At 39.4% G+C, this 26,825-nt stretch overlaps 3 protein-coding genes across 52 annotated transcripts in view; all 3 read right to left on the bottom strand.

Moving 5' to 3' along the window:
* The window catches only part of RNF141 (ring finger protein 141), an 81,643-nt gene extending 73,506 nt beyond the window's left edge, over positions 1-8,137 (bottom strand). For 6 of the 12 annotated variants that reach the window (XM_021529467.3, XM_085580078.1, XM_085580080.1 and 3 more), the window contains exons 1-5: positions 8,046-8,137; positions 6,001-6,200; positions 4,404-4,512; positions 3,256-3,437; positions 117-224 (exon numbers count right to left, since the gene is read on the bottom strand). In XM_021529467.3, coding sequence (XP_021385142.3) covers positions 117-224; positions 3,256-3,437; positions 4,404-4,512; positions 6,001-6,185 — 584 coding nt within the window. In that variant the 5' untranslated portion in view covers positions 6,186-6,200; positions 8,046-8,137. Of the gene's footprint in view, positions 1-116; positions 225-3,255; positions 3,438-4,403; positions 4,513-6,000; positions 6,201-6,629; positions 7,896-7,967 lie in introns of those variants that run through there. The other 6 variants (XM_085580087.1, XM_085580084.1, XM_085580085.1 and 3 more) reach the window with 6 other exon arrangements.
* A 3,025-nt stretch (positions 8,138-11,162) lies between these two features.
* LYVE1 (lymphatic vessel endothelial hyaluronan receptor 1) lies at positions 11,163-20,232 on the bottom strand. The gene is made up of 6 exons (XM_021529511.3): positions 20,021-20,232; positions 16,396-16,555; positions 16,150-16,289; positions 13,632-13,934; positions 12,792-12,870; positions 11,163-12,096 (listed from the first exon to the last, which is right to left on the bottom strand). The coding sequence occupies exons 1-6, from the start codon at positions 20,100-20,102 to the stop codon at positions 11,910-11,912; spliced, it is 951 nt and encodes a 316-aa protein (XP_021385186.3). The 5' UTR covers positions 20,103-20,232; the 3' UTR covers positions 11,163-11,909.
* Positions 20,233-23,189: 2,957 nt separating this feature from the next.
* Positions 23,190-26,825, bottom strand: part of IRAG1 (inositol 1,4,5-triphosphate receptor associated 1) — a 96,677-nt gene continuing 93,041 nt past the window's right edge. For 38 of the 39 annotated variants that reach the window (XM_085581333.1, XM_085581342.1, XM_085581335.1 and 35 more), the window contains one exon: positions 23,190-26,513. In XM_085581333.1, coding sequence (XP_085437459.1) covers positions 26,273-26,513 — 241 coding nt within the window. In that variant the 3' untranslated portion in view covers positions 23,190-26,272. The remainder of the gene's footprint in view (positions 26,514-26,825) is intronic. The other variant, XM_085581353.1, reaches the window with a different exon arrangement.

Genomic DNA, 26,825 nt, shown 5'->3' with positions numbered 1-26,825 from the left:
CTTCTGCTTCAGTCTGCTTTTACTCAATTTTAAATTATTTGGCAACCATAGAATCTGTCAAATCAAGCTGAAACATGCATACTATAAAATAATTAATATCCTATCATTTATATTACCATTTATCAATGCATTTCTGGCAGAAACTGTGAGCACACGGCAGGATTAAATCAGCACGCCCATCCATGCAGATGCAACATTCCTCTTCATCTGTCAGCTGTTTAACCCTGCAGAAGAGAAGACATTGTTTTGTTCCAGATGTTTGATATTTATGCCCCAGTTATTACATTTTTCATAACAATTAGTGATGGCCAGAAAGAAACACCTGTGCTTTTAATCCATGAATGGACTACTTATGTCATCCCAGCCTATGTCAGCAGTGAACTAAACTAAGCCAGAATGTGCATTTATTTTTTGTGTCAGGTTTTTGTGTTAGTATTTGTATCAGGTGCTTTTGGTGTTGCCAAGGATTCTGTAAATCCCTTTTCATATCAACAAGGAAGTGTGGGGAGTTGTAACTGCTTCATATCACATAACTGGGCACAAGAACAGAAACACTGTTTACATTAAAGGCAGGAGAAGAACCTGCCTTCCTGTCACTGCACCTTAGGCTGAACTAATTCATAATGAACTTTGCCACATTTCTGTGTGCTGGTTTATATCCTAGAGAAAAACATGCATGGCAAGAAGATCACTACCAGAATGCAGGTTCACTCATCTCACATGGCATCAGAATGCCAAGAGCTGAAGTACTCATTAGATTGAAAAGGCTGATTTAATGCTACATATAATTGCTCCTCAAATTAGGACTCTCAAGATGACTGTTACCACAGCTTTTCCAGTTAAAATCCCAGGTGTTTCTGTTGGGAGGGAAGTTTAAAAATTATCTCACTACCCAAGACAGATATTGACATTTTATATATTTCCCCCAAGTATTAAATATCTTTATCTAATGTTCTTATCAGGAGTATCTCAAATACTGGCACCATCAAGACTTCTCAAGTGCAAAAAGGTGCAGACTCCTCAGCTTTCACTGGCCTAAAGAGATACGTAGAATTTGCAATTTTATAGTCATAGTTCACTTCCAAAACAACCAAGGAAGTGTTCTAAAATTAATGGGTTTTCCAAAAACCCTTATTAAGGAATCCCTGTTCTGACCTGGGGGACAGAGATAGTCTTGAAAAAAAAAGGCATTTCAGAAGTTAGCCCACCTTAATGACTACTGACCAGACTATTTTGCTTAGGTATCTAAGGGAGCTTGTCAAATACAGATTCATTTTTGATCTGCACAGAATAGCCAGTCAAATACAGATTCATTTTTGATCTGCACAGAATAGCCAGTTACTGAACAGCACTCAACATGCCTTTGTTTTATCTTTCCTTGTGGTCCTTGGGGTTTCCTTTGTAATTTGCTTTTGGAGAAATTACTTTGAAATGACATTTTTTTTTTACAGATGGTAGTTTGCATACAATGAGGACAACAATTTCCAAGAAGCCTGCTGTGTTCTTTAGACCTGTTCCCTTCTCATTTTCCTCCCCCATGCTATTCTGAGTACTAACCTTTAAGAGCACTTGAATCTTTCAGATTTACTGGTGTCTATACAAGCAATTACACAAGGCCTATTTATAAAGCTTCTGCAAAGTCAGCTTTAGTCACAGTGCTAAGTTCCCAAAGAAACAGTAAAATAAAGGAGTGACAGACAAAGGAAATGCTTATCTCTTTTTTATCAGTAAGCATAAACCACTTAGGCATATTTTGAATGCTCTGAATAGGAAGTGGATGTTGTAGAGATATGGGGTATTATTCTAGGAGAAAAAGTTAAGAAGAATTGAAGAGATAACACTTGCTATTTTTAGATGGTGAGGGCTAACTTTACAGAGCTGAAAAATCTCTGAAGGTGAGAAGAACTGAAATGGGTGGTTATCACAGAAAAATATATAGAAGATTTAATTGGTGTAGAATACTGAAGATGGTTCAGCTTATATTTTCCTTAGTAACTTGAAAAACTTGGCTAAGACACAAGCTCACCAAACTGCATCATATTAGCAAAGTATAATCTGCTTTTATTTGTGACTGATAAGGTCTCAAGTGGTGAAGTTTACAAACAAGAAGGATGCCCATCTCCCCTATCTCCAAGTCTGAAAAACTGAAAAAGAAACTCACATAGGAAATCTGTTATTTTCCTCATTGACTTTAGCAATATATAAAGTTGTTTTGCCTAAGAATCTGGGGTCTATGTTGTTTGATTTGTCTATTTGAAGCAAAAGACCATTTCCAGAAAAATGCGTGTTCTGGGACAACCTTGAGAAAGCAATTTTCCTGTTCTTTCTCAGATATGTTCACAATTTACAGGAAATAAAATGAAATTAAAATAAGACCTTCTTCAATCCACTAACTTAGAAATGTCAGAGAGCTCTGTGAAGTGACAACACAGGTGACCCCTTTTTCATTTCAACAGCTGACGTGTAACACTCAGGCTGTTTCATTAGAACACCTGGCTGCCAGCTCTTCACTGGTGAACACAGAGAACTCTACCATTTACCACCTTTTCTTGGAAAACCTAGCTCTACCTCACTTTAACTGAGTTAGAACCATTAACTTATTCAGGAAAAGTAAGGAATTACTGGTAGTAGCAACACTTCCACAACAGGGAAAGGGTGATAGACTTCTTGCTTTTACATTCAGTTTGAACTGAAGTTATTGCAGGTGTTGACCTTAGTCTTTTGTTTTTCCTCTGGTTAACAAAGCAGAAGGTCAACATGAGTGAGACAATTCACATTTTTCCAGCCTTGCAAGTTAAAATTATTACCATAATGGATGGGCTTCTAGTGGCAACAGATGGGAACTTTCACATGCCAAAATGTAAGAGGAAGAGAAAGTTTAACTGAAACAATAACAGAATCTGTTTAAACAAACACTGTCAAACCCCCTGGATTTGTAGCTGCAGCTGATTCAGTTTCCTCCTGTTTCCTTATTCAGGAGATTCAAGATATACTATGTTTCTATTAGAACTGATCTCTAAAAGGGCTGTTCTGAAGCTAAGGTATGGTAGCATCATATTTCAGGATTTCACCCAAGTGCACTGCAGCTCCCTTGGTGCAAGGGAAGGTGTCTGTCCATGTTTGTGATGGCACAAAGCCTGCAGCTATCAAGAACGAGCAGTTCTCATCAGCAGGTATTTGTAGTTCAGTTTTGAAGTACACTTCCCAAAACGCTTATGTTGTAACTGGGTCAGAAGCTAAAGTGTATCAAAATACCTTCCCATCCACAAGCTGGCCTGACACGAAGACAGAGATCTCCAACTCTCAGCAGCTTCTTCAGAAGTATCACTCTGTGCAAGAACTCCTGCTGCTTGACTGGTGATGTCTTTATAAAGTTGAGTGAACTGATATAAGTTCAAGATTCTGGAAGCTTCCACGATGCCACTTGTTTTATTTATCTTAAGATATGAGAATTGTTTACAATTACTTATCAGGTTTTAACTTGGCATTGCTCAGAATGTTTGTAAAGCACTGCAGTTCTCATGTAAGGCAGTAGTCTCCTTCCTGTGTGTCCTTTATCACATTAACAAGCTGCAGTCTGCCTCAGCAAGAGTCAGGCCTGCCTACAGCTGTTGCAGCTGAGGAACACCACAGGCAGCACCAGGATTTCAGGGCAAGGCAATTGCCATCACTACTCAAATGGATTCAGGTGTGAATAGGGACTGACTGCCCAAAGACATGGGCTGAACTTAGAACTAAGGACAGGATCATCAGTCATTTGATATTTGAGTTTAAAATTGCCTATAGTGATGGCTACCTTAATGAAAACTAGGAGTAAACAGAAAAGTACTAACTGTTGGTTTCAAACAGAGTTTGAGGGTTGGCTTATTTAACCACGTTAAGATTGCTATGGGGATTCAGGATCATTAAAGGACTTTAATGATAGGATAAAGAGGGGAAAATCTCCTCTTTAGACAGAACAAATTTTGTAAATTTTTGTCATAAATTAAAACATTTAACCTTTAGATTAGTTTTCTAAGGGATCAGACTATGTACAGGCACAGTAGCTCAACTAATAATGCCTGGAAGACCTGATTAATTTCTACTACTGACCTCAAAATCTATAGTTGGCAGTTTGTTGTACCATTTGATTACTTAACCTCACAAATCACCTGCATTTGTAACTAAAGGGCTGTAAGTGCTCCACTGGAAGGCATTACTCCTTTAAAAGTTATAAAACTGTTTTTGTTGCCATGTTTTTTGCAGAAACTTAGAATTTAGACTTAATTTATCTCCAGCAGCATCTTTGAATACATCATCTGTATCAAAACACATGTAGCAGGTGTTGGATTTTACAAGTAAAACTGACAGTCCTCAAATCTGTGCATACAAACTGCCCTTCAAATTAAAATGTTCACACTTACTTTGGTACATATTATCCTAACGATCACCTTCCAGAAAGCAGAAGAATCAGACCCAGGCTGCACTTCAAACAGCAGATGTTTATCTTGTCCAGAAGCCAATTTTGCAGTACTGAAACAAAGCAACATCAGTTCAATGCCATGTGCTGGACCTGCAAAGATCAGCAGCCTCAGCCAAGTGCAATTATTTATGGTTCACCTGTCTGCTCTCCATCCTTAAAAGAGATTTTAGCAATACTGCCCAGGGGCATCAAATTACAGAGTATGACTTTCTCAGCATGTCATTGAATACAAAATCCATTTCATTTTATATTGCACAGCAAACTTCAGACAATGTTGTGCAAGTCTTTTGATCCAGCATCAACAAGCAGGTGTACTTTACAGACATTTAAATTCACATATACTCTCACTGTTTATTATACTAATCACACAATATTGTCTCCAATCTGAAAAGGTTATTTCCTCAACAGGTATGTAAAAAAAAAGTCTGTGACTACCAGTGTATGCAGATGAGGTGTATTTTTGTTAGTATATATTAATAATGAGGTAGTCAGGTGAACATGCCAGGTGACCTAAAATTTGTTTCTTTAGTGGAACACAGACACAACAGTCTATTCCACAAGAATCAGAACATATTCAGGCTTAAGTAAACACTGGAAAGAAAAAAACCACTCGAGAAACAGTATTGAGAAACAGTGAATTATACTAATATATGCCTGGAGTCTCAGGCAAAACATCAGGTTATGTTCTCCAAAATCTATTTATGTGTCTACCCAGAAGACAGCTATGTGTTTTTCAAGGTCATTCACAAAATATGACCCTCTCAGAGATAATTTCTAAACTAAATACAAATTCACATTTTAGTTAAACAGCAAACATTACAAAGCCCTTATTCTGTGTGTGTGTGCTTCCACTTCATTTTATCACTCTCACTGTGTGCCATAAATACAGGCTAAAACCGACAACACTGCTTTTTTGCTCATTTCATTTTACTGTCATTGTACTGGTCTAGCAAAAGGCAGGCTATGAAAAATCTGACAAAAAAGCAGCCTTTTGTTCGGGATTATCTAGGTCACTGGTTTGGGACAGTAAGCTACATCTCGTCCTTAATGAGGAGCAGCCTGGAATGTCTGCAGAGGTGGCAGGGACGGTCACAAACAGTTCTGTTTCAGGTGCCACCCTCCTCACATAGATCTGCTGGCCCTACCAGGCTCCTATTGCTCCTTCCTACCCAAACTGACAAGCAGAGAAGAAGCAGCATTGCATCTTCAGGTGGAAGGGAGAACAATAAGGGACACAGGTGACACTAATAAAAAGATTACTCCAAATTACTTCTTGTGAACTTTTAAGAGAGAGCAGCACTTGCTGGAAGAAGAGTACTAGAGAGAAGTGAATTTCAGGAGGAGAAAGGCCTGATTTTGAAGTGTAATTACAACTATTATTAAGACATAAAGAAATGAAGGATACATTTCAAAACCATCAGGCCAGTTCTGGCTTAGCCAGCACACAATAATATATTGTATAAAAGGTCTCTGTAAAACACACAACAAAAAAAAAAAAAAAAAAAGAAAAAAAAAAAAGAAACCAAAGTAAGGCTTACATATCATTGAGTTCAGCTACTCTTCCCAGAAACTCTTCATAGGTTAGGAAACCACTTTCTTGAACCAAAGAGGCATGCTTTGCTACTTTTTCTGGCAACTTGTTAATTACAGTTTGTGTGTGGTTTGAAATCTGTTGACCCATGGTGAAGCTCTTCACCTCAGTTGTGCAGAGAGAAGTTCTCATTCACTTGTAGAGTCTCTGCCAAAAATATTTGAGAGTTACATTTGTGTGTCTGTGAATGGCTACTCCCTCACTTTCTTATAGCCTATAGTAATTGTTCTACAAGTAACACAATCTGAATAGTTAGATCAGAAATAATGCAGAACACTTCAAAGATCTGGAATAGGGCATGATAATCTTACTAAAAATGTACTATTTTGCTTACAGCAATACTTATATTAAATTGAGATAACTTTCCCCACAGATTCAGCTTCAACACCGACATATATAAATACATCCAATGGAATGGAAAAAGAAATCTTAAGATGACAATGGTAATTTATGACAATCTTTGTTTATTCTAAATATTTGTGTGTGTGAATATCAGAATGTCTGCACAGAAGCACATCAATGTCTGTTTATACACAGACATCGCATCAGGAATTACCTTTCTTACATCAAACTTACATTGGTAGATTAAAAGAACTCCCACAGCATTCTGAAACTGGTAATCCAAGGAATCCATGTCAGTATAAACCAATTTAGAGACCTCCCTATCCACACAGAACACTCAGCTTCAGGCCGTATTACAGAACTGACTTGCTCAAATGTCTCCAACTCCAATTTACTTCATCTTTCCTTCACACCCAAATCTTTTCCCCCAAAAGTCTGCCGAAGGATTAATGCCACACCCTCCGAGTATTTATCTACTTACTCCCCACGGTACCCCTGCATTTGACTTCCCCCAAAATGCCTCTTTGCTGAGTTCACTGTTTGTCAAGCAAACCAGTTGTGTCAGGCCCTTCTGAGACTTGTACAGAGAGAGGTGTGGGAGGGCAAGGGAACTACAGAACATCCACCTAAACTCACACATGGAGCCATTTGACAGGAATTGCGTTACAAACTCCTGATGGGAGGCATCACAGAGAAAGCAGCATTTTGCCCTGTAGGTAGCGGTAGCAGCACTTGGGCTTAACCCCGCCCAGAACAAAATTTACAGCTGCTGAGATCTCACCACGGTGCGAGGAAAACACAGCACACCAAGCCACCTCCTGTCAGAGCATACTGAAGTACTATGCAATTTCACCACAGTAAGCTTCCAATTTATGGCCGGAATTGTGACCAATTTCTCCTCCCACACAGATACGCTCCCCCTCCGGCCACTTTTCTCCTTTCCCGATAAGGCTCCTCCTGCCCCGCTCTCCAGGAGTGCCTGGTGAGCACACGCCCAGCCCACACAGCAACAGCAGAACCTGTCACCTTCCAGACACTCCTCCCGGATCTCCCGGGCTTGTGCTCCCCCGAGCTTCTCCGGGAGCACCGTGCCTCCTGCGGGCCTGCGAGCTCAGCACCCAAATCCCAGCACTGAAAAGTTTGGGGAGAAACACCTGCAAGGGTGTCTGCAAAACTGGATATCGGGAAATGTTGCACTCCGAGGGTGGTCGAGCACCGGAACAGTGTCTCCAGGGCAGTGGTCAGTGCACCAAGCCTGAGAGAGTTCAAGAAGCGTTTGGACAACACTCAGGCACATGGAGTGACTCTTGGGGTGCCCTGTGCAGGGCCAGGAACTGGACTGTGATCCCTGTAAGTCCCTTCCAACAAGGCACTCTATGAAATGATCCCTATTGTTCACCCTTCAAGACCCCACACACCCTGCGCCACCCTCAGACCCACGAGGCGGCCCGAGCGGCGCGGACGGCCCGGACACAGCCCCTCATGGCCCGGGCCCGCCCCGGGACGGGCCGCGCTCAGCCCGGCTGCGTCACGGCCGCCCCGCCCGCTCCCCCCACCCGGCCCTGCCCGCACCCGCCGGCTTCCCCCGGGCCGGGCCTGGCGCTCGGTGCCGAGGGGCGGCGGGGGGCGGGTCCCGCCCGCCCCGCTCACCGCATCCCGGCACGTCCCGCGGAGGAGCCGCCGCCGCCTCACGGGCCCCGCAGCGCCGCGGCCGCTCCCCCGCGCCGCGCAGGCGCGCGCTCGGCGGCGGCGCGCGGGGGTGACGCAAGCGCGCGGCCGGCGGCGTTGCCGGGACACGGCGGACGCGCGGCGGGAGCGCGGCCCGGGCGGCCCCTGCGCCGCTCTCCGCCGCTCTCCGCCCGGCGTCCTTCCCTCCCTCACGGCCCCGCCTGTGAGGCCGCTGCACGCAGGGCAGCCGGCGGTGGCGTTGCCCCGCCGGGACACCACAGAGTCACAGGATCGGTTAGGTTGGAAACGAACTCAGGTATCATCGAGTCCAACCTGTGACCGAACACCACCCTATCAATTAGACCATGGCACTGAGTGACACATCCAGTCATTCCTTAAACACCTGCAGGGACGGTGACTCCACCGTCTCCCTGGGCAGCCCATTTGGATGTCTGATCAACCTTTCTATGAAGAAATTCCTGCTGCCGTCGAACCTGAACCCCCCCCGGCACAGCCTGTGTCCTCTCATCCTGTCGCTGCTTTCCTAGAAGAAACCGGCCCCCTCCTGGTCACAGCTTCCTTTCAGGCAGTTCTAGAGCTTGATAAGGTCATCCCTGAGCCTCCTTTTCCCCAGGCTAAACACCCCCAACTCCCTCATCATGATAATTTTGCTCCCGAGCCTTCCCCAGCTCACTGCTCTTCTCTGGGCTCACTCCAGCCCCTCAATGTCCTTCCTAAGGGGCTCAGAACAGGTCACAGCAGTCGAAGTGTGGCCTCACCAGTGCTCAGTAAAGAGGGACAATCCCTGCCCTGCTCCTGCTGGCCACACTATTATCCATTCTGACACACAGCAGAAGTGCTGTATAGAGCTGGCTTGTTTAAGAAACACTCTGTAATAACTGGGCTGACAAAAATGGGATCACTTTTCACCTTGCTGAACCCTCAGCAGATGCCCACTCAGTGCTGCAATGCCCAGGATTCACAGTGCCTTCACTTGTTACTATGAGCTCTCTTAAACAGTGATTTAAATGATGCTGAGTGCCTGGCTCAGTGGGATCATCCCAGGCCACAGCTGCTGGTGCAAATACCGGTCTGCAGGGAGGATATGGGTGGTGGATGTGAGTGGCAAAGGTCAATGCTCATTGACCTTTTCACACAAAAACCCAATACCCATAAACGACAACAAGCCATTGAGAAACAGACATCCTAGAACATCCTCTGGGTCATCCATATCCTGATGCTGCAATATTTAATTCTACTTTTTTTCTTTTCCCCTTAATTTTAAGAGGAGAAAAGGAGTAGTACTTCCCCTTCCTGCCTGCTTCTGTTCACACATGGACACACGTACTTCCCACACCAAAGGCATCCCTCTATGCCAGACAGGGATTGGGCTGGACTGGAAACCTTGCTGGATTTCCTGCAGGCCAAGCACCCCTTTTGCCTAAGGTCAGCAAACATCTGCAGCCTCAGTGTGGGAATCTGAGTGGTGTTAGCATCAAGTGACAAGTACAGACTGTGCTCCCCTGTTCAGTGGGATGAGTTATTTGTCCAAGGTACTTGAGCAGCTCTGGTACATCAAGAAGCTTCAGAGCTGTTGAGAAGGTCTCATTAAAAAAAAAAAAGGCACAACACTTGAGAAAAATCAGAAACATAATGAAGAATTTCTCTTAAGTTTCTGCTACCTCTAGTTAAGGGTTTGGTGTTTGACGCTTTTTGTCTAGATACTTAAATGTTTCCTGTTTGCATTGTAGTAGTGCATCCCTTGCAATTCCATTAAACAATGAGCAGGAATGTTTTGTACTTTCCAATTCCAAGGTGACCAAGTTGTGCTAACTACATAGAGACAATATCAAATAGAGTCCTTGTTGATCAGTACTTAGAGCTGCCTTTATACCATACACAGCAGTGTAACAGCTCCTTTAGCCCTTGTGGTGTTGGCATGAATTGTGTAGTGAAATGGAGGGGCAGATCAAAACATGTGCATTGGTCAGGCAGCAGTGGGAGTGTCAGGATGAATGCTGAGTTTTTAAGGTACATGATAAAATAAGACACTTAGAGGTTAAGGCAATATCTTATTAAAACAGGATTTTTTTTTTTTTTTTAGTAAGTAAACACTTCAGGGGAAAAAAGCACCCTTATTTAGCTCTGAAACAGAAGCAACATTATAATTATCTCTTGGCTGTAGGGAATAGAGAAACAGTTTAATTTCTAATCTCTAAAACTTGGAAAAGAGAGGCAGAAGGGAGATTTAAAAAATTTCCTAAACTACCTGGAATCCACTATGCTTGCCTGTGCCCTTAGATCTGTTTGCTACTCTGGCACCTTCATGACTGGTGGCTGTGGCACTTCCTGGTGGCCTTTCTTGTGCTGTCTGCTCCTCACAGAGCACTTCCATTCAGGACACAAGGTATTAGTGTGATGTTTTGCAAGGAGAGGAATTACTTAACTGGCTGGGAAAGCTGTGTCTAGTGTTGTCCTCTGTTGCACATTTTTCTGCTAAAATTCTGCTGATGGACATCTGAAATGAGCAGTTCTTAGAGCTGTACTGAAACACTTGGAGCCATAAAACATTTCTGAACTAGCAAAAAAAAAAAAAACCAAAAAAACGAAGGCAAGAAGAGAAAACAAAAAACAACCCAGGGAATCTCTTAAGTATAATGCTAGAAATACACTATAAATCATTGCCAGTAGAATGTATAAACACTGGGCATTTTAAAATTTATGTGAATGAAAAATATCCAAGTTCATAATCCAGTATCCTACACTGTTGAAAACACAATATAGGTGACCAGTTCTATTGCTATTTAAAAAAATTATTATTATTATAATCTAAAACTATGTTTTTAAAGCTGATGGAGAAAAAAAAAAATCTTTCTTTGGCATAACAACCTCCTTCAAATATAAAGGGAAATTATCAAAATTCTTTATTCAGGAAAATATTTGATAAACTGCTAGTGTTGTTATAACAACTAAGTACTTCAGTAACATTATGATTATATTAATTATTTTTACCATGAGACAGTTTTCGTGAGAATAAATTGTCCAGACAAACAGATCCACCATAGTTTATTTTTTAGGGAGCACCATAGACATCCCATATCACCTGAGACCTTTACTATAAAAGCTACACTTAAATACACACAAAAGATCTCCATTATAAGTCTTGTTCAAGGATTTTTTTGTCCCCCTCTGTCAAATATCTCATGTGGAAGAATGATAATGGTTTCAATAAATAAAAGAGTAAATTATGATACAACAAAGGTATCTAAGTTATTCATTGCTGTGTATATCTATATACATACACATCAGCATCTTTTTACCCTTCTTTGGGCATTTGAATGACAGTGGCTTAATCCTTTGAGTTTTTACTCCCTTGTAAACAGAACTGTTTCTTCTGTTTGTAAACAGACATTTTTAAAGCAGCATGGAACTACTGAGTGGAAATAAGCTAATCTACATGAGAAAGAACTACAGTGTCAGCATTTTATTTTAGGCATTAGGCTAGCAGGCATCCTCCAGCCAGATAAAAAAACCTTATTTTATATATTGATCTGAAGTCCATGCAAATAGCTAATGTAGTGCATGTTGTTAATAACATATTTCTAATTGCTTCTTTATTAAAAATTAAAAATGAGCTGTAAAATGGATTTGTAGAATTTATTTCAAGTAAATAAGATGCCATGTTCTTCTGCAAGAATATTTGTTGCCAAAGATGTAATTATTGAAAAACCAAGGTTTCATATGTTAAAGAAAATATGAGTATTTACAATCACTTATGTTTAAAAGCACTACTAAGTTCTGTGTGCTTTATTTTATACTTCCATCAAGAACTGTACATTCTTCCCTTTAAACTTCTGCTTCTAGACATTTTACTGTGGCCTCAGGCTTAGCTTTACACTCTTCTACCTTATTTCCATTATTCTGCGTTTCCTTCTCAGGTGTTTGGTCATTTGATTTTGTCTCTTTCAGAGCAGTAGTTACAACTGTTTCTTTTTGCTGATTCTTGTTTAAAAATGGTAAGGTTTTCTTGTACCTTTTAAAAGAAAAAAAGATAGTAAAGTAGAAATACTGACATAGTTTGGTAGTACCACTTAAACAACTAGAATTAAATTACCATACTCAAGCAGAAGTCTCTCAGAGGATAGTGGCATGCTAGATCATTGTGCTTTTTCCAGCAGTGTGTTATCTAAAGAAATATTTTGGTATTTTTTTAAAAAATAGACAATGTATATTCAGGATTTGTGGTACACAATGATAAAGCTGTCTGGGCTGGGGTGTGAGAACTGCACACTTTTTAGTAGCATTTAATGTATTAATGTACTGCATTGAAGTCTAACTTTGACAAACGAGTTCAACAATTTTTTTTTTCTGAGCAAAATCATAGTGCAATAATAAAAACTTTCACCTTGAGTGTGACACAGAAGAAAAAAAAGGATAGAACTGCATAACAACAGGTACACATTTCAGTGTTGCTATTTTGACACAATTGGAAATGTTTCACACTAGGCATGATTGACCAATTAAAAGTAGGCAATATCTTTTGTATTCCTTTTCTAAAGCAGGGAGTGGCAACAGCAACAACAGTGCAACACTATCATGTCATCATCATTACTACTCTCCTCTTTAGTATATATTTTAAATATTCAGTGATTGCACTCTAGGAGTTAATCCACTCCAAGAGAGAGAGAGAGAGAGAGAGAGAGAGAGAGAGAAAAAAAGGCAACTTACTTTTTGATATAACAGACTGCTAGAACAACAGAAATAATGAAGAAGATGATTGCCAGTACAAGAAGTGTCGTGGGGATACCTAGAGATATAAGCACAGTGTTTTTATTTATGTACTTAAAGCTGATGTTCTGAAGGCTTAAGAGCAAAAGTCTGGATTCTTCTAAAACCAACCTATTATAACAGTACATACACATGAACTGAAGAATAGAATATTAGGAAGATCAAAAGGTGAGTTACTCCTGCTCATTTATTTCAGGATAGCCTAAAACTGGTATTTGGGCAATCCCTGACAGATATTTATCTAATCTCCTCATTGGAGGGTTTTTACAACCTGCTTGAAGAACAGACTCTTGTTAGTAACTGTTCTTACAGTTAGCATGCTTTTCCTCATATTTGGTCTGTTTCTCCACTGCTGTGCATTAGGATTGCTTACTTACACCTTGTATATCAAGAACAATTTTTCTTCAAACTTCCTTGGCTTCTTTTAGTTTTAAGACCCTGGTGAGTTTTCCAGTACACTGAGAGTGTTTGCCAAGATTTTTTCCAAAAATTTTTTACCCCAAATCACATTAACCAGAATGAACTTGCACCATTTCATATTAAAATTTATCATAAAATATAAAATCAGATCTTAGTTCTTCTTAAAAGCTATTTTTAAATCCTCTGCCCTATAAGCCTTGTTCTGCAAAACCAAAACACTCCTATTCTGCCTTCAGATTCAGCTTTATCAAAATGGACACTGGAGCAGCAAACAAAAATAGCAGTGAACAGTTTGATTACTGACTTCTACATAATTATCTCTTTTCATTAAATAACTACCACATAAGGCCTTGTTTTTACCTCCAAAAACAACAGCATCATTCTTAAAGGCCAGGTGGGGAGTGTGCCTGGGAGAGTCAGTGGGTGAGTGCTCCTCTGGCATTGGTGTGGTGGGCCCCTCTGTTGGTAAGAGCGTTTCAGTCACACATACGACACGGAATCTCTTTTTCAGGAATTGTTCTGACTCAGTCACAGTCTCACTGGGCACTGTTGTGATGTTCTCAGTCAAATCAGAGGCTGAATATGCAGCTAAGTCCCTTGATGCAGTTGATAAAGGAAATGTGGTTGTAGTTGGGTCTGGTTGACATGAATTAATCTGAACATCTGCAGCAGGGAAAAGAAATACGTAAAATTTGTGTTGAATGCCAGCTTTGCACTTAGTGCACACACATCTATTGAAGTTGTTCCTCAGTCTTTCCTTTCTAGAAATTTTTAATTTTTTATTCAAAAAAGCTTTACCCAAACCAGGCAAATATATCCTATTTCAAACATGTGGTTACAACTTAGATTATACAGCTTTTATCAGTACTCACACACACTCCTTTGAGCAACTGTGATACACATTTTATGATTCCATACCAGACTATATCCCTCATGAAAACTACTTAGAGTAATACTGCACATAAAACCCAACAGTATAACATCCCACAGAGCAGGGAGCAGCTTAACTGCAGATTCAATGTTAAAAAGTATTTCAATTATATTATATATATGTTCAAAATATATGCATGTACTGTTGATATTTGGAAAATTAATTTGATCTCCTGTAACATAATGTAGCCCAAAAAAGGCACCAGTGTGAGATAATAAAGAGATTTGATTGTAAGTGGGGAGGAGAGAATGGGAAGCAAAAAACTTCATGTTTGAAGAAAAATAAGTAATTTCCAAAAATTTAGTCATTTAATAGAAGTGGACGTTGTCTGTATAAAAATGTAGGTGCAAGTGAAGTTTTATATGGAATTGGAAAAGCTGAGTTCTGATTCAGGCTCCTGTGAAAATGTGAAAATTCTACTTTGCTAGTGAAATTCTATATTATGCAAAGCTACAACAATTTCACTAAAGTAACAACCAAGTTAACATAAATACCAGGGAAACGATGTATGTGCTGTTTTCCAAGTGAATCCCCATGGGAAGTCTGATGACGCAGTCACCTTTACAGAATGAAATGCCAAAGGGCAGGGACTTGACACTTTTCCCACTATGGTTTTTCAAGAGCTTTTGGCAAGTTTTTTTGGCACAAGAAAACTGACAAAATGAGCTTCTGACAAATACTTCGGAATGAAATGGAAAGAAATGCCTAGAACAGGCAACAGTTTGGAAATTAAGAAAAAGGAGTGCAGAATCATCCTAATGTGAAGTATACATTTAATGGTTTTCTAATCATTGAGCAAACTTGACTTTTTTCACACACTCTAACTGTATATAGTTGATTTTTTTAATTAAAGCAAAACAAAGCAAATAATTTGGAGTTATTTGCTACCTCTTTAGCATCACCCAATCTACCCAACACTTTTGATGCAGAATAACACACATTTCGTGCAGTGAATGTGGCATAGGCCTTCTCTCTGCAGCTTTATCCTCAGTCTCTTTGGAGACTCCAATGTTCACAGTCACCAGGCAGAGTCTCAGTCTTTACATCTTTGCATCTCCATCTTTCTCCTGCTTTCCAGCCCTTGTTCCCACAGTGCTCCTGAAAATTTTCAGGATTTTTTACATATCCTTTTGCTCTTGTTATCTAAAATTCATTGGCCAAGTCTAGGAACTGATTCTAAATAATTATATTATCCTTTTTTTGGTCTAATTATTGAAATATTTGTCATGTAATAACCATAGAGATGGGACACAAGTACAAACACATCTCTAGTTACTTATTTTTAGTAGAAGCCATTAAGAAACAATATTGACCTATTGTGCTGAGATCTAACTTATATCAAGGCCCAAATTCTACTGTTGAACTTCAGTCTGTAAATAGCCAGTGAGGAGAAGGGCAGGTCTTTTAACACTTAGGGTGATGCAAATTAAAAAGAACTGTTGGATTTTACTGATTAGGAATCTAATTAACTTTATGGTCTCTTGAAGTTCTGGCTTGTAATTTGATTTGACTTAATGGATAGACCTCCCTTTATAAAAAAAAAAAATTCTAATTTTCATTAAGTAACTCACTCTTAGCCTTTTTGCAAAAGCAGACACATCACACACAGACACCCTGATTAAAGATTAAGTCACTCTTTTTAAAATAATCATACCAAAATAATAAAAACATATTAAAAGCATTGCATCAACATTAAGTAATGGGAAAAGCAACTCTTCCTCAAGAGCTTTAATGTCAGCACCACATTGTTAACTGGGATTAACTGAATTCACCTTTTGCATTTCTTGGAATCTTCTGAGCTAAGAACAGCTGGACAATGTTTAAGACTGCGGGGGGAGGATCAACAAATTATAGGAAATTACTCACTTTTATGATTTTTTCATGCAGATTTAAAAAATCTAATATAATCCAAAACAAAAAGAAAATGCAGTTGTCATGCTTACATACCTGAGGAATTGAAGCAGTAGAGATGAAATTTTTTATCCTTGCCAACATTCCATTGTACTATTCCAGTTTTTCCCTGACCACATTTCTGGTTGGATGTTATCCGTGGAATAACAGCAAATCCATCTTTCACCCATCCATAGCTGCAATAAAAAGGATCAGTGCTTTTAGTATGAGATTTATCACCAGCCTCAGCTGTGTGTGAAGGTGTTCACTAAAGGTAGTGGGCCAATAACTGATGGCACATACTTGCATGTTTCAAAGCCATGTTTCAAAGCCTCTTCAACTTGTATTTTACTTGCCAACTCCAGGTTGAATTGATTACATCCATTACTTGCTTCTGAAAAATTGGCTTTCTGATCAAGATAAATTCCTATGCCCTTGATCCTGCAAGGTGAATTAATGGAACCTGTAATTAAGCCATAAAATAGTCAAGGTTAGTATTTTAATATTAAAATTCATTCCTCATGAAGAATTTTAGATCAACTGAATTGAATACTTTTTTAAATTTCTAGCTTGAGGATAGCAGAAAACTAATTTCTAGCATAAAAGACATTTTAAAAATAGAATGTATTTTTTAAACACAATAGTCTGAGATTTCAAGAGGCTTGACTGTCCTTAGACTAAATGCATATGCAGCCTTTTTTCTCTTTTTTTTTTTTTAATGAATTCAAGCCAGCTGTTGCACCAAGGCATTGATTCTGTTATGACACCCTTCTTATCAAGATGGTAAGGTATATAAAAGCAAAGGAATTATACATAACTTTTCATGGAATTAATATACCAATAAGGAAATAAAACTACTTTATAATTTCTGATGTTCCTTATTCCTCCTAAACTCTTTTTTTCCCCCTAGCTTTGCGCGATGCTTCCCTCCCTCAGCCACTATCAAGTTTTCCATTTACTGCGTTTGGGAGGCAGCAGGAAAAGAGAAGATAGGCAGAATGTAACACTTTCCCAGGCAGTTCATCCAGCTTTCTAAATAGCCACAGCTGGCACAGTCTTTGTGACACCTGCACCAGCAAGTGCATAGCTCAGATTACACCTGCTCTTCTTTCTCATCTGTGTTAAGGGCATAGGACAAAATTCAGAATTTGGCACAAATAAGGAGAAAGGGTATTACTATTTTGCCTCCATATTTTACTGGGAACATTTACTGGGGAAAAAAAATATTATTTTGGAGTTACATACAGTAATTGCCCTGTCAAATGAAACATTTCAGCATTTGATTACAGACATGTCAGATAACCACCAGTCGCAGGTGTTACATCCCTGCTCAATATGTTTGTCAGACTGTATTCACTAGGTGTGTGCACTAATGTGTATTTCACAAAATCCGTGCTTCAGAATGCAGGCAGTCCATAAACTCTCAAGGCAGGATGAAGTGATGCCTCCAAATCCACCCCATGAGTTCTTAACAAGACAAGTTAAACTGAATTTTATGAATGAAAAGATAGAACCGGCAGCCAAGCCACTCTTGCAATGAGAAGGGGTAAAAGATGACTAAGCTTGTGTGGAGTGCTAAGAAACCAGACAGGCTTTTAGCTCCTGCTTCCACTGGATGTGGTGGGGCTGGAAATGGCTTTTGGAAAATGATGCATCTCTGGTGTCCTTACATTTAGTTTAAATATTTGGAAGAGCTGCATTTTAATCAGGTGGCTCTATCTCAGCAGAGAGGGAAAGCCACTGAACCCTTGAGCAGTCCCCTCAGACAAATTATGGCTGCATCCAGCCCTGACCTGAATGTAAGTCAAGCCCAAACACATTGCAGGGGGATGCAGAGAAGCCCTGGTGCTCAGTGAAGCTGTGCATGCTGTTAGCAAGGACTTCAAGTCTGCTTTATTTAATCTATTATTTTCCTATCTTCAGATTTGAGCCAACACAACTTTTAAAAAATGTGATGTTGAGAAAGGAAGCTTCTCAATGACCAACTTAAAAAATTTCAAATAAATCTGAGCAAAGGAATTTAATCAACTTTTAAAAAATTACCTAGGTACTTGTGAACTGCTACTCTCATTAATCATTCAATTACAGGACAAATATTTTCACATGTGTATTGCAAGTTAGATACACAGCATAATATAGAAATCCAGTGCCAAAAACTTAGGTTGCAAATTATAAGATAAGTGACTCTAGGATATGGACCAAAATTGTATCTTAGAATTTGCTAGGCCTTTTAACTCAAAACATTGATTTAATGATACATTTTGTAAAAGTTATGAATTTCATACTGTGAGGAAGGAATCCAAAAAGAGAACAGTAGCCTTTTCAAGTCTCTTCATAGCTCATTAAATCATCTCTGAACACTGATCTAAAGATGGCTGAGTTTGTGCAGGAGCAGACTAATCCTTTAGAAGTACATTATCCTTTGTGGTCCACAAGCTGAACATAGTTATACTTTAAGCTCTGCTCTATTTAGGTAACCTAGGACTGGCACGTTCTACTCAGTATTTTGGTCTTGGGTTAAAAAATCTGGTTTATAGAAATAAGTGAGAAGACCTAGACAGAAGAATGACAGTATGACAAAGTTGCCATAGAACAGGAAGAAAATTGTTCAGTTTTTAGTTTTTGTAAGCTGTGGATGTTGACCTTGTTATGTATTATGTATTAGTTCCCTTTCTGGTTTTTTTTTTTTTTTTTTTGGGGTTTTTTGGTTGTTGTTGTTTTTGTTGTTTTTTTTGGGTTATTTTTTGTTTGTTTTGTTTTTCGAGTTTTTTTTTTTTTTTGAGGGGGAGCTGTTGTTTTTCTCTTTGCCTTGTGTCTAACCTTCACTCTAATTTATTAGAGTTCCCTTTGGCTGCTGGTGTCAGGGAGCAGCAAGCATGAGGCTGCTCCACAAGGAAGGGGGCCAGGAGCAAAGGGTGACAGGCACAGTCCCACAGCACCTTAACAGCACCACAGTGGGGATGGTGGTGGGTTTCACTGCCACCCAGAGAGCAAGACAATGAGTCAGACATCCATAAAATCCATTTGGGAAAAGCAGGAGATGGTTCTATGCATGCCTGAAGTCTATCCTGGAGATAAGGCTACCTGCAGCCTACATCCAGAGTCCATATGTGAAGCCCAGACAGCAAATCACTACAGGAGGGAAAAAGCCCAGACAGTAAATCACTACCATAAAACAGCTCCAAAACACAGCTGGGGATCAGCACTGAGGTTAACTGGAGCTCTTGGAGCCATGAGGGTGCATGAGAAGGTGTCCCAAGGAAGGTCCTTGGGACTTCCTCAAGCTCTCCTTTTCCCCAGTGGAAATTGTACAGTGTTGGTTTTGCTGGAGGACACTGCTGTTGTTAGGTACTCCAGTCCTGTGGAATTTCAATAGGACTTGAACATCTAATTCATTCAGTCCAGAAGTCTTTCAGTAGGTGAGAAAATCAATTGTCTGCAATAACTGTATATGTTCTTTAACAGAAATAGAACAAGCATTAAGTCCTTGGAAAACAGAGAACCATCTGGAAGGTTCTGGTGTGCATTGTGCTTCTGCAGAAATCCCAGCAGCTACTGCAGTAAGGATGGATTCTGTCAAGTAAATAATGGAATTTGAAAGAGAACTGGTGTCATATTTTGCTCTGGTATTTAAAATGATACAAAATAAAGTTACATTTCAATAGATCTGAACTTAATCCTAAATGCAATACCAGATCTTTAAAATAAGCAGTTCTGTGGCATTTAGATTCAGGCTTCAGCATTTTCAGTAATTAAATTAGACCAACAATGAAAGTTTCCCTACATGCCAGTTTTTGTTGCACTGTATTCTCAAAGCCCTCTGGCTTCCTCTGCCAGAAACACATTTTTTACACACGCTCCTTCCCCACATTTTTGTTTGTAAATCCAGCTACTTTTTCAAGACTTTAGAAAGTGGAACTTTACATACCTGTTACAAAGTAATTTTGAGCCAGGAACGTCATAACCCAGATGAAAGACACTGCTGAGGTAACTCCAAGATAATTTGCCATTGCCACCAGCTTGGAAAACTCAGAAAAGTAGGAAATTCAAGGTATTTTGTTGCCTGTGCTAAGGAATGTTAAGGTATTGGATGCTGTCAGGTGATGAGATGACTTCTGGAAAGCAACTTCAGCTGTCACTGCAGTGCTTCATAGAAAGAATGCCAGAGGCAGTGTGGTGACTGTCCCACTGCAAGGCGAGGTCACGGAGCGGAAATCCCTCATCACCCTTTCCACTGGCTTTCATGTGGGAATGGCTGGAAACTGTCACTGCTGCTGATTCGCAAAGCATGGCTGAGGAAGTGAGATAAGGCTGTCAGACTGCTAAGTCAGTAAACACTTCAAAAGAAGTTTTTCTTCTGCTATTTTTTCCTGTTTTACTGATGAACAGATCATTATTCATGTTGTCTATTCATCTGGTAAATAAAACAAATCTTCTATTGTATCATAATAAGCCACACAAGATTTTTCTTTTTTATTGGAACTGGAAGGGCATCCATTCCCCACTGTCCTATTTGTCTTGATGGAGTAGTTTTACTTTTTTTTTTTTTTCCTTAGAGTTCCAATGCAAAAGTAGTACTCACAACACAGAGGTAATATGAAACTTATTTTTAAGAGATTTGCAGATATGCTACTGTAAATGGGATTCCTTTTGAGACCACAGGTACAGAGGTGGCAGCCAGTGCCATCACTGCTGTCTTTTCTAACATTCCAACAGTGACTCACTTGGATTGGTTCAAAACACAGATGATCCTCACAGCTATGATTTAGAAAACCTTCAGGTAGTCTTAGAATATTTTTTCCAGAGGTTCCAATAAATACAGAGCAGGAATGGAGTTAAGGGATGGGCTAATCCCTTTAGTGTCAGTCATATCTGCTGTATCTACGTTATTCCTGACAGATGTTTGTCTAACCTGTTCTCAAAGATTTCCAGTGACAGATTCCTAACATTTCCTCTGATACTTCCTCTTGTTCAGTGCCTCACTGTTCTTTACAGTTCAAAGGTGTTCACTACACTAACTTGACTTAGCTATTCCCTGGTATAAACCTATCACTGCTTTTCCTGCTGGCAATGGACATGGAAGATAGTTTACTCCCTTATGTTTTGCAACTATTTTATGTTTTTAAAGACTTATGCCTCTTCTCCCAGTTTTCTTTCAGCTAAGAAACCCCTGCTGCCTCACTCTTTTGCTCCATGTGATGCCTTGCCAATGCCAAGATTAATTAATGAATTAATTTACCTGCTTTACAGTTCAGAATGGTGTCAGTCTCTTTATTATTGCAACCGTATGATTTTCTTACATCATGTTCAACTAGTGATTCAGCAAACTTTTGGATATCCACTGTCTCCAGGCTGTTTTCAGAGTCCTAGAAACACAAGTGTAACAGTGTAAAGCTACCTCTTTAAATTGTGGTTTGCATTTAGAAAGTCCCCAGCCAATATATGAGATAGCATTAACTTTTAATGGGGCACAGGCACAGCTCCTGCAGCAGCATGTAACAGGGTTATTAGATGGTGCTCTGTAACACAGACTGAACCTGAAGAGAATGCTTGGGGTCAGTGAGATCATGTCTCCATTAGCAACAATGAAATGAAAATTTGATTGATTTCAGGCTGTGCTTTGGAAGTGAATTTGGTAAAACTCAATGACATCTTTACACAAAGTTCTAGCTCCAATTTCTGTTCCCTCCCTTATTGTGCTATACTTACCTCCCTCTACAAAGCCATGGCAAAGTCAGATACTGTAATCAGACTTAGCCCCACTTGAAGAAGGCTGTAAGATGATTCAGTGGCATTTACAAGGTAGAAGCAGGAACTAATTCTCAGTTATTCTGTAGTTCTCATGGACTATAGACTGTGGCTGTAAAAAACTGAGAACATTAAAATCTTTCCATTGAAAATGCTTACCTTGAACTGCTAAGAATTTCCTACCATGAAAACTAATAAATAGCTGGGTTTCTGACATTTTAAAATTGCATGCTACTTGTCCTGCCAGATCTTAACATTTTGTGCTGTGGCAAAGTTCCTTTAGTCAAACTCTTGATATTTAGTAGGATTTTTAGCTGTAAAAATGAGATAAACACCTTTGCAACACCAAGCAAAACTATGAGCTCCTTCATCACAAGGTCTTACAGATTAGAAGAGGTAGAAAATAATTTTAGAATGATGAAGCAAGACTGAAATAACTTTGTTTTTTGTCTATTTCTTCCTTTTTGTAGTTCAGCTGTTCCAAAACTGTGTGGAAGGCCACTTATCTGGACAGTAACAGTACAAAAGGTCTTTAACCTTTCGGTGTGCCTTCTTCATAATCCGTGTGGCTAAAAAAAGCAGATCTATGCTGAATGATTAATTAGTCTTTGACCTAAATACTTATTGCAACCTATATGAAAAAATCCCTGCCTTTTATGTCAGCCTGTTTTAAAATGCTGATAAGGATTGCTAAACAGAAAACTTTGATACAGCAGAACACATGTAATTGTTCTCTACAATAATTTCAAAGGAACCTTGAAACCTGAACAACAGTAGAGGAAACAAAAAAATGTTCGTGTAGAAAATACAAATATCAGGGTCTTTCCATGGAACCAGTAATTCCTTTCCAGGTTGTTGATGTCCCAGAGTTTGTCTCCTGGCAGAGACCATCAGAGATTCAGAACTTGAGGACTGACTCATACCTACTGGTCAGGCAAGTCTGCTCCCCACTAGACTCAGGCTTCCCAGACCGCCCAAATCCATGAAGCAAACTGACCTTTCACCCAAAATCCTTGGGTTACAGATTTCCCTTGTGGCTCCCATGTTCAGCCTCCTCCGTGACACGTGGCCTCCCTCTGAAGCAGGAGTTAAAACTCTTTCCAGGATATTTCAGCTTCCTCTCTCAGCTGGTTTCTAGGGCATGGCAGGGATGATCCTACTTCCAAACATTTCTCCATTGACACAGGAGTTTGCTCTCCTCTTCTGTACCATTTTCCTGAAGAACTGGAAGACTAAGAGCAAGATGCTCAGAGTGTGTAACAGTGTCACAAGGCAGGACTTGTTTCATGAGGACATGGCCATCAATATGCAGACAGAGCAGCCCAAATCTTTAAGATAAAAACACTGAGGACTTTGAAACCATAATTTTATTTCAAAACTCAAGTATGTGATACTATACAGTACAATACCAGCACACTTGTGCAAAATCTTACAATATTACAAATTTAAATATGATACACAAAAATAGTGCCCTTTTGAAATTCCTTTTGCTAGAAACATTTGTGCTGTGCAGGAGAAACCATAAATGTGTCTTGTTAAAGCAGAAAAATAAATATTGCACCTCAATGAAACTATTTCAGTGTTAATAGCATAAATAATAGGTTTGTTTCTTGTTATCTGATGTGATTTTTGAACACAGAAGAGGTTGTTTGGCTTTTTTTTTTCCAGATAAAGCAAACTAATATCCAACAGATAAAACTGTATTTAGAATAGTTTTTGAGCTTAATCTAGTTTCCTATTAAACAAAAGGTGTTTTAATTGAATAACTGAAAAATATAAGCATAACTATTTAGTGTGCTGTTAGTCATTGTGATTTGTTATTTTTAGTGGACAGTTTGCTCAAAGTCGTTACAAAAAGAACAATTTTTTTTTAAAGTAAACTTTATCTTCATTTTTACACCCCCACTAAAATATTTTCCTCTTTCAGTTCATTTGTGGCTAAATTATACTTACTTCAGACATGCAAGTAGCTCAGCTCAAAACAGTACTACTTATGGGAACTACTTATGGGAATTGTCCCTTTGCACTAATTCCACAAGAAGCCAGTGTGCTGAATTTTAAGACAGGATGGAGACCTCATTCACCCACTGACCAAAAAGAGCTTTTCACATGCTTAACACTAAGCAATTAGAGAGTCTTGTTGATATCAATAACTTTTTATCTGTACCTAAAATAAGTTGTTGGATTATAACAGTGCAGATGCAAATAAAAACAAATTAATTCAATTACAGGCACTGTTAATTTTCTTCAGTGCAGCCCAACATTTCCACAGTCACATAAATATATGCCATAATTTTTGGCATAGAAAAATCTGAATATTTAGCAGTATTTACTTTCAATTTTATTGCCTTAAGTTACCAATGTTATTTGTAAAGAATATTAAGTTAAAGAAGCTGATTTTAGAAAAGAAGTATTAAAGAAACAACTGGCGAGTTTCTTCAAATACTGAAACTACCTGAAAGGTGTCAGTAGTTCTTCACAGTCAGAAATTCTAACTGAACTAGAATCCAAGTCATTTGCAAGAAACCTTCTCCTTATTCTTTACAATTGCAATTTTAGACCAAATCACACTTCCCCATTATCCTTTCTGAACTTCCTTAAGCACACTATTCCTCAATATATATACTTTAAAGTATAAAAATAAACCTTTCTAATTGCTTATAGACTCCCTTCCCCAGCCTCCAAAAAATTTTGGTAGTGTTTTTCTTTTTTTATTTAATTTTTTTTTCTTTCCCCATATTAATGTCTCCCTAAGAAACACATGGCCAACACAAATTCACCAGCAGGATATTTGTTATTAGTGCCAGGTATGTGAACTAAATTTCTGACTGAGTTAGAAACCTGTTTTTTTTGACAGCTTAAGATTCAGTGTTTCCACCAAAAGAAGACAGGACAATATTAACTGTATCAGAACTGAAATTACAGTACTTCATAACACTCTTATCCTTCTGTTGGAAAACAGACCCATTTCTCAACCAGAAAATGCCAGGAGGATGCAGGACAGGAGTGCAATCGAGGGTCACCCTGGATTTGCTGTTGTGGCCGTAGCTATGGAAAGACAGAATGGTTCACCTTCACTCAGAAGGGATGCTCAGCAGGTACAGATGGTACACCTCCAGTGACAAACATTTTGGTCTCAGCCCTAGGTGCTGGGTTTTGTACATGTAATGGCTTCACCATTTTCAAATTGCTTGTCCAAAAATGTCAGGCTTTCACATTCTTGTGTAAGAACTAACAACTCCCAAATAGGCAGAACTGGCAAAAAATCTGGGCAAAAGATTATTCTAGCTTGATGTGGTAGTCAGTCCAGCTTTGGAAGTGTATTAGATCAGTTTTGATCCTGGCATCAGATTCTGAAAATGAGCTACTGAAAACATCAGTGTGCTCTCCTAAGGCCTCACTGCTACCATGGCCTAATTCATGTAGGCACTGGCTGGGTTCTGGCTGCTCTCAGAACTCTGTTCCTGCTGCAGATCTCAAAGAATGCCTATTCCAGTGTTAGCAGGAGGGCAGGGTCCTCTTGGTATGGTCACCTCCATACAGAAGTTTGAAGAGCTTTTGCTTTCTTTTTCAATCAAGAATTGAAGATTGCTTCCCATGTCCATGACTGCTGTGTTTTGGGCTTGGGTGGCACACGGACCTTTCCAGGCAGCTACCACTTTTGGCTGTAACCAGTACTGACTCTGACTGGCACACATACCATTTTGGAAACCTTTATATATCAGAAGTTTCCAGACGTATTGGAGGATATCAGCTGTGCCACCTAGACCCCATTTCAGGTTCTGTTGAGTATCCCAATTAAAAAAAGGTGGTGGTCCCATTCTTAAAGCACATCATAAAACACATTTATGCACGTACTTAGCATTCCATTTAAATAATCATATAGATCATTCCTTGTATAAAATTACTTTAGCAACTAGGCATTTGGTCTTAGAATATAATTATATTCTTCCATGGAAGTGTTTCTATTTCTACCCAATAGTTATGAATAAGGAAATTAATTAGCCTCTTAAAACCCAAAGAACTTAAATGCAATTAGTACTTCAAAAATCAACAATAAATTCAGGAAACACAAAGCAAAGCATTAACTGCAAATGTGGGTTTTATGATGGTCTTCAAAATGTCAATGTCCTGTGCAACTCATTCTTTTAAATGTCTTGTAGGTTGCTGATTACTGCCACAACCCTACCACGATTCAATACTACTTTATTTGTACAAGTCCTTTACAATAAGAGGATGGACAGGATTATTTATCAGATTGGCATCTTAGCAAGGAATGCTCACCATGTATCCCAAACCTGGTGGTGTAGAGCAACTCGCTTGCCTAAGGGATCAGTGGAACAGCCACAAGGATGACTAAACACTACCTTTAACAACGGTGCTCTAATACACAAACTTGCCCTGGGGCCATAAGGACGTGGATGTTCCTCTGTTATTCCGTGCGTTGCTGCTGTCGGAATCCTGAGTTCCACCAGGAATACTGCTGGGCTGCAGAGCAGCTGGCCTTCCCTTCAGGTGCCTCTGACTTTTCATCACAGGAGTTGTAGGAATGGTAGATTCCCAACACCACGGCAAAAATGACTATTGCAGCCACCACAAGCCACACCACATTCCAGTGTTTGCACAGTTTGGGGTACAGGATATATAAATAATTAATGACGACTTCAAGTCTGCTGTAAAATTAAAAGAAAACTATTATATATTAATCAAATGCAAATTTTTTATCTTAAGTTTTTCAAATTGGAAGGTGTCATAGGTGATGCACCAACATTTTTGCCTATACAAACATCTTGTCAAAGAAGAATCAAACTGTTAAATTCTTTTATGGAGAGCTGTACACTCAGATATTCCAACTCCAACTATTCCATATGAGTAATATTTGTGAGACAGCTGGAGACTATAAACTTGACTCCTATTTCTCCCACCTGTCAGCTGGCAAAACTCAGAGCTTGATATCATGCAAAATTCTGCACTGTTCATACCTT

This window comes from Lonchura striata, chromosome 5 (genome assembly GCF_050655825.1).
Source record: "Lonchura striata isolate lonStrDom1 chromosome 5, ASM5065582v1, whole genome shotgun sequence".
NCBI lineage: Eukaryota > Metazoa > Chordata > Aves > Passeriformes > Estrildidae > Lonchura > Lonchura striata.
This window is presented reverse-complemented; position numbering and strand designations above follow the sequence as displayed.

What these genes read in the sequence shown, in the direction of transcription:
- LYVE1 (XM_021529511.3), bottom strand. Translation starts at nt 20,102, where the DNA reads ATGGCAAATTATCTTGGAGTTACCTCAGCAGTGTCTTTCATCTGGGTT. An exon ending in TGATGCTGTTGTTTTTGGAG is followed by an intron (nt 12,871 to 13,631) that starts GTAAAAACAAGG and finishes TTATATCTCTAG; the next exon opens with GTATCCCCACGACACTTCTT. An exon ending in GCAGTCTGTTATATCAAAAA is followed by an intron (nt 12,097 to 12,791) that starts GTAAGTTGCCTT and finishes TTCTTTTAAAAG; the next exon opens with GTACAAGAAAACCTTACCAT.